At 37.3% G+C, this 10,658-nt stretch overlaps 1 protein-coding gene across 1 annotated transcript; it reads right to left on the bottom strand.

The window, feature by feature from the left end:
* Nucleotides 1-252: 252 nt before the first annotated feature.
* LOC139722742 (calcyclin-binding protein-like) lies at nucleotides 253-10,228 on the bottom strand. Its single transcript, XM_071634026.1, has 6 exons — nucleotides 10,026-10,228; nucleotides 5,402-5,639; nucleotides 2,803-2,899; nucleotides 2,040-2,136; nucleotides 1,707-1,801; nucleotides 253-1,288 (listed from the first exon to the last, which is right to left on the bottom strand). The coding sequence occupies exons 1-6, from the start codon at nucleotides 10,044-10,046 to the stop codon at nucleotides 1,132-1,134; spliced, it is 705 nt and encodes a 234-aa protein (XP_071490127.1). The 5' UTR covers nucleotides 10,047-10,228; the 3' UTR covers nucleotides 253-1,131.
* Between the last annotated feature and the right edge of the window lie 430 nt (nucleotides 10,229-10,658).

Genomic DNA, 10,658 nt, shown 5'->3' with positions numbered 1-10,658 from the left:
ACTTGATCCACAAGTACATTGTAATTCTGCAATATTCCTCTTCCCAAGTTGTCTGTTTACCACTGATCTCAAGTGTATTCCTAAGGATGAAACTTTGTAGGTCTCATAGAGTATATAGTGTAGGTCTTTTCTAGGTAAAAAAACAAAACAAAAAAATATGTATGTACTAACACAGTGTCCAAGCACATGGAAATTTAGAGAACAAAGGTCATCAGAACTTTATTCTTGTTAGGAGAATAATGTGTATGCATGGCAAATGTTCTGGCTACATTTCATGCAAAGTGTATATATCTTCTCGATGTTTCTTCCACTCTGTACCATAAAACAAGCAGTGGCTGTTACACTGGACTCCTGTTACAACAAAGTCCTTGGGACTGACAGTTTTCTTTTGTTAAATCAGAATTTGTTATAACTGAACAAGGAAAAAAAAAAGAGCAAATAATGTTGTGGCCTGAATTTTTACTTCATTGTAAGTATAATTTCATTATAACCGTGCTCATTATAACTGGAGTGCACTGTAATTGGATTTGTTAAAGTGTCTTGGTATCAGCTTGAAAACAACATAGAGCTATTAAGATTTGCTTAACTTTTTTTTCATACATAGTTTCAGAGCTACCTGTCACAGTGTCAGATCTGGCATTCCTAGGAACTTCATGATGAAAGCCAATTGAAATACCTCATACCTGATTTAATGTTGGACAGCACTTTCCAACACTTTCTAACAATACCATGTTTTGTCCATGTCACTTGTTGGGTATTGGAAATCAGCAAACCCTTTGCATTCACTCTGTGGGCATCTTACTGGTACATACATACTACTTGCAGTATCAGTGAGATGTCTGCTTCTTCTAGTAATGTTTGACATTTGCAACCTTTTTTAAAGTTTTTTTTCCTCGTTTTTTTCCCGTCACATGGGACCTGAACTTTCAATCTTAGCAGAAACTTCATTGGAGCCAAAGTTCACACACACCAGACCAGCCAGCTGTGTTGGCTGGCCTACTTGCTTTTTTCATAAGTTTACGTACAAGTGGAACAGAATTCCTTTGGTTCAGTTACAAGTTGGGTCAATCTTCCGAGCCAATCCCTGGAGAGGGGTGCAGACCAAGAGAAGAGGGTTCTGGTTTTCCCCCCTCAGGGGAGATCCATGGTGCCCTTCTTGTCCCTGGCTTCCGTCCACGCCTTGGCGATGGTTCGTTTCATCTCGTCGTCACCTTCATCATACATCTGCTTCATCATGTTCATGATGCCAGCTGAAGGGTCGGAGGCATCGGCTGCTGATGGTGGCGGTCTACGCGGGAGAAAAAAAAAGAGAGTATTTAAAGGCTGAGTAGCCCTTGAAACCTTGGTGTTTTCTGAGTGTAGCAGTCATGTATGGCACTTGATACAAACATTCAAGCATTCACTCAAATTATGTCCAATGAAGAAGCAGGGCTGAAATAGATCTTTTTTGGCAGGAGATATAATTTTATGACTTCTTTAAAAAAAAAAAAAAAAAATATGCCTGTAACATAACTTTAAAAAACAAGGTAAATCTGAAGACTCCCGAGAGAGCTCAATTGCTAAATGCTATTCTGTTAAAAACTGCACCAAAATTTGAGGAAAAATAGCAATACGCTATGTAATTCACACAAAAATGGGGATGCCTGCCGACACACAATTACTGTATTCTGAGTAAATTTCTCCATACATGTATTAAGTGTGCTTACTTTTTCGATTTCACCTTCGCCTCAGTCTGTGTAAGATAGTCCCAATTCTTCTCAACTTCTTTCTTGAGTAGGATGACCAGGTTGTCTGTTTTTACCTGCCAACATACACAAAAAGTACACAGAGGTAAACATCTACTGGCTTCGGTCACAGCGCATTTTCTGAATGTCATGCAGTCATTCTACGGAAGTCTAGAAATGCAGCATATCAGCACACTAATTTATTTATCTTTTTTTTTTTGCTAAATGTGTGAGGGTCAACTTAGGTCAATTTAACTGTAGATCAGTACACACAATGTACTAAGTACCTTCTGGCTTGGGAGAGAAAATACATACCTTGTGATAGCTCTTCTCTGCTATCAAGGAGTGAAGTAAACTGTTGATTGTCAACTGATGGATGCAGTCTTTCTGTGTCACCTTCAGTGTGAAGGATCTGATTCAAAGACCACATACACAGAGGGGAAAAATGTCAGATCAAAAAGGCAAACCCCTACTAATGTTAAAATATGACTGTGTTTCAAAGTTGCAAATTTAACATAATGTGCACCACTGTTTGAAAAGGAGCTCAAAAATTCAGAGTAATCAGAAGAAATTGAGATGCAATAACCAGCATCCTTTCTGGGTACAACAAGAACCCCCCCCCCCAAAAAAAAAAAAGAAATAAATAAAAAAAAATGAGAAAAGGTAAAAAAAAAAAAATAATAATAATAAATAAATAAATAAAAAATGAAAATAACATTGAACAGTGTTTATCAGAAAATGACCACTCTTAACCTACTGAAGACTACTTGAAGTATACCCCGGCAGATATCTACAATGTACAAGAAATGCTTACTGATGCTGTTCCTGCTTTTTTTTTTTCAATTCTTTTTTTCTTTTTTCTGTACTACCGTGTATAATCTATTGAAGTACACAGCTGAATGTGACTATCTAGAGATTTTTCAACTGAATGCAACTTTCTCTTTGTCTTTTTTTTTTTTAAATCTGTACTGTCATGTTAGCCAATAGGCAGGAACATCCCTAAGAATCCAATGTCTGAGTGCAATGTTCCTAAATTCTTTTATGTGTACATGATGTCATAGGAAGGGTAGACACTTGCCTGGAAGTGTACTCCACTGATACATCTTCTTTGGCGAGGGTCTGTACTCCATTGAGGGTGATGTAAACTTTGACAAACTTTGGAGACTGGTCCCACCCTAGGAGGTGTGGGGAACAGAAATGGAAGGTGGTGGGGTAGAAAGACAAGAACAAGGATGAGGCACACATGTCATGTGTAACAGTGGACCTCTAGGGCATTGGTCCCACAGTTGCTTCCTTTCACATAATATTATATTCATTGCTTCCCAAGCAGTAACATAAAACAGATCATATTGGGGTACTCCCAACAAGTCTTCCAGCTAATTATGCCAATCATTGTCAAAAGTAAAAAACAAACAAATTATGAAACCCTCTATCTATCGACTAGCAACTGTACTGTACATGCCATCAAAGTACACTTGTACTGGAAGGATAATCCCATTAGAATTTGTCACCCTGTGTGTTGTCAGTCATTTCATATGAGACAACATACCTACCTACAGATAGGCTACCTATGAATGATGCAGGCTTTAAGCCACTGTATTCATGTCCAGATTTCGTCGACGCTTTAATTTGGCTGGGACATGGCCAGGCGGAGAATATATTGTACGGTGTATGTTTGGACACCCTCAATCAACATAGTTTCTACTTTCTTACACTTAATCCTTAGTTAAAACAAGTCACCACCATGTCGATTATAATATTTCATTCATATCATCAGCCTTGGTACTGTATGGTTTAGAATCCGTAAATCACCTCCTGCAGGGGAGCTGAAACAGAGTGTATAAACAATACAGCAAAGTTTTGTGAACATGTCCTTCAATACACCTTGCTTAGCATCTCATTAATAGAAAAGGGGGACATGGAACATCACTTTATCCTGATCAGAGTCTCTTGTTACCAGAATGAATGTAACCAGCACAGAATCCTCTCATCCAGTAAGCCTGCATATCTTCCATTTCTCTCTTTCACTTTAACCCTAAAAAGGCCAGGGGGGGATGAATCAACCCCTCCTCAACATTTTTCGCAACTTCTCCGCCGCGCGAAATTTTTTGACTGCGCCGTTCACTGACTTTTTACTTTCAAGTCTCGCGCATCATTTTGACACCATTTTTGCAAAAATCGTGCATACCGTTACGACGCTGCATGACGTTTTATACAAGCCTGTTAGACCGAAAATGGCTCAAAAACGTGATTTTGTGTATAAAGTCTATGCAAATGGAGTTTTCTCTTCTTATTCATAAAGATGTGATTATTTTCACTTTCATAGGCTGAAACTAAATAATTTTAGCATAATTATGCTTGAAATAGGTTCTGTCATAAATTTTGCGGAAAAACACTGATAAAACAAAAGTTCGAAAAAACAAAGAAATTCTTAAAACAATAATATGCATAAGAAATTGATTTTGATACGAAATTTTTTTTGTCAAGTAACATTGTTAGGAATGCTACAAAGAATGTTTTCACAAAAAATTAGGATTCTAGGAGCTTTAATTTCTGATTTAGAGCAAAATGTATGATTTTATGCATATATTAGCATAATTAATTATTATGACGAAAATTTCCATTTCTTTTTATATAGCTTGGTAGATTACGCCACAGGTAATACACATGCCAAATTTCATGGTGATTGCGCGATCGACGGCTGAGATCTCGGGGGGGGGGGGTCGAATCAACGCCTCCCCGGCCACAGAACACCCAAAAAAGCCCGGCTTGGTTAGGGTTAAAGGGAACGCAAACCCAAAGAGCAATGTGTAGTGAGTGAAAGTAGAAAACATTTATTAGCAGAACACATCAGTGAAAGTTTGAGGGAAATTGGACAATTGATGCAGAAGTTACAAATTTTTAAAGTTTTGGTGTTGGGACTCCTGGATGAGGAGACTACTAGAGGTTATGAAGTATAAAGAAAAGATTAAGAAAATTCAACAAAACATAAATTTTCTAGCATTGTGGAAGAGCACTTGACTTTAATACCGCTTTCAGAAAGCAGGGGGAATATTGCTACCCACACATATCATTACCAAGTTGATGGAATTTGTAATTTTCATGAAAAATTGAATTTTTGTGGAATTTTCTTTATATTATTTTCTTTATATTGTTGTCCTCTCATACGTCATAACCTCTAGTAGTCTCCTCACCCAGCTGTTCCAACACCAAAACTTTAACAATTCATAACTTTTGCATCGACTGTCCAATTTTCCTCAAACTTCTACTGCTGTGTTCTACTAATGTTGCTGCTTTCACTCAATCCGCATTGCTCTTTGGGTTAGTGTTCCCTTTAAACTTGTCAAAGCTCCATATTCTTACACCAAGACTCAAGTTTTCAACACAGAAAGGGTGAGGCTATGATGTCACCATACCATCATTTGACATGTCAACGGGAGATTTGTGATGTCATCACATCTTTAACTCTGTCAATTCAAACATGTGATTTTGACTCTAATGGGTTAGGCCCTATTCAAGAACACACACGTGGAAACTTTAAAATTCCACTACTTTCATCTTTCAAGTCAGAAATATCATTTTGTAAGTCCATTTGACTGGTTGGTTCTCATCTACTGTGATCAGTTTAAAGGGCCAACTTGAAAATAATCATGTGGGACTACACTTAAAGGCCTCACCATAGGAAGTGATGGTTTTGGTAGGCAGCTGTGATACAGCAATCTTCTTTGTTTCACTGGGCTTCATAGCCACCACTGGATCTTCCCTTTTCTCACTGGGTGGCTCTCGTACACTGACGTTGTCCAGGCCTTGCAGTCTCCCTTCCACATCTTGGATTTGTTTCCCCAGCAGTGCCTTGACCGACTCCCTTTCTGTCAGCTCCAGGAGTCGCTTCAGCTCCTCACAGTCCAGCTCCAACTGTGGAATAACAATGAACCGGTGCAACCAGATTGAAAATGTCATGCTTTTTAATACTGGTACATTGTTTGACAGACATTCACAAGATTACATCCTACTTGGTGATAGCGTGTGGACAGCCAAGTCCCACAAGTCTTATTAACACTAAAATACAATCCCAATCAAATACACTACATTACATGGTAAGTCCAGTATGGGTATCAATTCACATGAAGACTGGCGTAGTCCGACGGAACATGAAGAATCTGCAGCTTTTTAAAACTCTAACCCGGGAATTTATACTGTACATTGTATTTTCCCAGACCAGAGATATTCAGTGAACTCACATTTGATGAAATTGAAAGAAGACAATAACTGCAATTATAAAATGGGTTCAAGAATGTAGCCAATTGGAAGAGCTGAAATGAGTCACGTGTGCGTGCATTAATTTCTCACTTTACGGCCTGACATCACAATGTTTACACTAGCAGTGCGCACTCAATCAGTTGTTACAAGTGCGTCGCGCGCTACTATAAGCGCTGTCAATCCTGTAAACAACTTCTAGTTCGGGCTGCCGGCCGGCCTTTCTTGTGTGCATAACATATGTGTGGCGTACGTAAACTCTTATACGTACAGTACTTATATGTGACCCTGCACCTCAAAACAAACAAAAATTCGCCAGACATGAATTTTTCGTTTAGACCATATTCTGAAAGAGCAGACTTTAAGCTTTAAAATGATGTATAACTCAAATCAAATGGACTCTCCTAACCTATCTAAATATTGGAAAGAAAGCACAAACTCAGGAAAAGTGTGAACTGAGAAAAGAGGATCTGAAGTACAGTGTCTTTTCAAGCGCTTAATCTTTACCAAATTGTGCTGGCTGTGCAAGAATGGGACAAAAAACAGGAAGTAAACCACCAGAGTAACAACAATGAAGAGATTATCAGATTAAACTGAAATTAAGCATGCCTCATGAACACATTCTGTCCATAACTAATGCCAACTTTCAAAGCAGTAGCGCTATCCTTTCAAAAGTTATTAGAGTTAAAAGTGAAGAGTGTGGATAAGGTTTTTCAGAAATGAAGAAGGGATTCTAAAGACACACCTAATCACACTATTCTACCAAAAATGTTCGAGATAAACTGCTAAAAAAACACACTTTCCTGCCTCTTTTATGATACCAAAGTTTAGCATAAGGGCAAGTCCAAGATAAGGTCCCCTCAGAAGGCAAAATTTCATCCTTGCTCAATATTGACGTGTTTGGTATCATTTTGAAGCTTATGAGTTGAAGTTTTGATTTCCATGGAGGAAAAAATGATATTATGTAAGTTTATGCAAATTTCAAGGGCTTCATTTGCATAAATGTGAAACACAGCGTTACGTATGGGACATTTATAAAAATTCATATTAATTCAAAGGAAAGCAAATGATACTTGATTAATATGTGGACATAAGAAGTTCATCAAATAGTTTAACTTGGTATAAAAATTTAGGGATTATGCAAATGATTATGCAAATTAGCTTGTGTCTTATCATGAGATGTCCCATACGTAACAAATTGAGGTCATTTTTTTAGGTTTTTTCTGAAATTGCTATGGATATTTTAATGCCCTTTTGGAAAGTTCTAATTTATTGTTTAGAGAAACTAAATACCATAGAAAAAAGGAAAAAACAGTAAAAGAAATATATTCTATTAGGCATTAAAATAATGTTACGTATGGGACAAATGCATTACGTATGGGACATCCTCATACATATTGCATGTAAATGCATATGTAGCTAGCTGGGAAGGTCTCTCAGTACACAAATGGTCAATCATCCTGAAGAAAGCATCCCAACATTGTAGCTACTTTTTGAGTTTTAGACACTTGAAACAATGCATGTACTTGACTGAACAATTTTCAGAAAGGGGGAGGGGAAAATGGCAAAATACACAATGAAAAATCAGCATTAAAGGGATGGTATAGTTTTTGTAGAAATGGGGATTCAGTTTTCAACATTTAATGAGATGATTGGAAACCAATTATATGAATTACTAAAGAGCATACAATCCTAAGACTAGAGGAATTCAAAGTTTATGTGATGGAGATCCAATTTGAAATGGTTGTGATATATACAAAAAAAAAATATATAAAGTACAATGATTCCTTTTTATTGCAAGTGATACACAAATTGTCCTTATTCAGTTTCAATAGTAGCCACATACCGAGGTGTGACACGAATCAATGACCTGACTGCTAGACAGACATCATATATCTACTCGATCACTGGGGTTCCACGCAGCAGGTATTGCTTATTTATTAAAATTAATATTTCTTGTGTCAAGTCATTTTTTGTTGAAACTAAATGGCAAACTGCCCTTCATCAATGGAAGTAAACACTTTAAACTATTCAATTTTTTAATAGTAACTATCCTGATAAAAATAGGGCATACATACTCAGGTTGGTCATAAAAAATATAGAATATGGTTAAATATGATTATGATGGTAAATATACGGGGAATATTGTTCCCTTGTCAATCTGGAACAGCATTTGAGTAATTTCAACTGATTCTACCTCAATAATTATGCAAAAATTTGTTTATGGGTATTTTGCAAAATTATTTTGCAAAATACCCATATAAACTTGGTTCTCCACACACTAAACGAATGGGGGACAAAGGGCATGCATACTCAGGTTGGTCATAAAAATATAAAAATATGATTGAATATGATTATGATGGTGAATATTTGGGGAATAATGTTTCTTTGACAATCTGGATCAGTATTTGAGTAGTTTCAACTGATTTTACTACAATAATTATGCAAAATACCCATAAATATGGTTCTTCACACACTAAATGAATGGGGGACAAACTGTCCCATACGTAACTGTCCCATACGTAACACGTCACGTCTGTCTTTAATTAGAACCTGTAATTAGAGCTTTTTGCCTAATGACATGAAACTTACCTGTGATAATCTTGAGTGTTGTGACTTTCATCACAGTGAGTTACAAGTTATAGAATGAAATACTTTCAGAGAGTTTTGAGGTTGAAAAAAATGTTCAAAAAAACAAAAGTTTTCTGGTCCCATACGTAACTGCACATATTTTCTCTTCTAGAATATAATTGTCAAGGTCATTTTTCTCAATTTTTTACATGTTTATACTTCTCCTAGATATCAATCACCATGATGAAGTTCAATATGATCAAAGGCCATTAACACTATTTTTCAGCTCATAAAAGTCTCTGAATGTCCCATACGTAACGCGCGCATTATCTTGGACTTGCCCATAATGTAAAAGAAGACCCGCTCTTTCAGAAAATATGAAAAAGTCAAGTTCGGCTAGGTTGAACCACTTCACTTATTTTCAGTCCTCACGCAAAATCTGCGTGTGCGACTTTATGTTCGTTTTGAGGTGCACGGTCACATATGTGCGGGATTTCCGAGTGCGACGTGCGTAAATGTTTGGGACGAACATCTTCGGACATCTTGACTCTTGAGCGAGTGCTACATGTAGCTGACTGGTATTGACCCACAAAGGTACGTGAAACTGTTAGTTTTCGACCCATTTTATAAAACAAATGATGCACAGGATTATTTTTTGGCGTTAGTGGAGATGCAGCTCACTCTCGGGTATTTACAATGTAGTGCAACATGCACTCGGCTTCGCCTTGTGCATGTTTCAAAATTGTAAATACCCTCGAGTGCGCTACATCTCCACTAACACACCTGTGCATCATTTGTATAGCAAAAGTTGCCACGTATGCTACTCCATGGGTTGGTGAAGGTGCAAACTGTATTTGTCATCCTGTAGATAATCAGTTGTACAAGAACCATATTTGCCATTTTCAGGAACACATAATCCAGACGTACAATGGATTATAGTCATCACGCCTATGGTGTATCACTCCGCATCAACCCAACCCACACTCATCCACCCAGCAATCATTTCCTCATTTAAGTCTCCCAGGAAAAAAAAAAAAAAAATGTGTCCCGATCGCCTTACCGGCTTATGACTTACAACTGTATGACGTGGGCTGCCCTTTAGCTTTGAGATAATAACTTAGCAAATTCTAAGATCTTGGAGTAATTGTTAACTGGCACTTTAATTCCTTTATGTATATGAAAAGTCTCAAAATTTTTCAACATGAGACAGCTTTGTAAGAATAGAATATTATTGAGGTCACACAAAGCCTACCATAATCATGATATTGATACTTACTGTACTTTACTTTTCCTACGTTGATTTTATAATTTATCAACTTGACATTAGATTTGTTAGTCAACCATAGGTACGGTACCTACCGTTAAAAGGTTACAAACTTAGTAACGTTAGGAGCAGTGTTAGGCCTACTGGTCTAACAAAATTATTGGTTAAAAAAAAGAAGAAAGTGAAACATGAGAACGTATCAAATTTACCTCTTCCCGCGGCTGGGCCATTTTAACACTCGTCTGTTGCAGGACCAGAAATCTAGAAGACTAGACAGTATATTAAGTAAAGGAGTCCTCCCCACGATTCACACCCGGTCCCAGTCTTCACTGTCTGTAAAATATCTGTGGAATCAATGTCACAAATTAGTTTGCCACAGAACCAGCCAAGGCCAAGGTCAAAGGTATTGTACACAGCTGTAGTGGGAAGTTCGGGCTGAACGTTGTCACTGTATTAACAGTTAGACTCTGCCTGCAGCTAGCTAGCTAATAGCTAACTAGCTAGCTAGCTATGCACGCACGCACAATTTATAGCATGCATGCTGTGCTCACCGACGACTATGTGGTAATTATGGAGCGCCAAAACGACAAATTGCGCAATTAAAGTTCGAGAAGTTTCCATTTCTACTTGTTCTGAATTAGAGGCTACATAATAAATCCAAAACATAAAGAAAAGAAAAAAAAAGACAAACACGCATCACAAACACACGTACACACACACGCAATCAAAATGATGGACAGAGGAGAGAAATATATATATACATATATAATATATATATTTATATATATCTTCAATGAGATGAATACGAATATTAGTACTGAATAAACCTGGGTTCACTGTCA

This window comes from Diadema antillarum, unplaced genomic scaffold (genome assembly GCF_040938485.1).
Source record: "Diadema antillarum isolate AM-2024a unplaced genomic scaffold, OU_Dant_1.0 scf00000170, whole genome shotgun sequence".
NCBI lineage: Eukaryota > Metazoa > Echinodermata > Echinoidea > Diadematoida > Diadematidae > Diadema > Diadema antillarum.
This window is presented reverse-complemented; position numbering and strand designations above follow the sequence as displayed.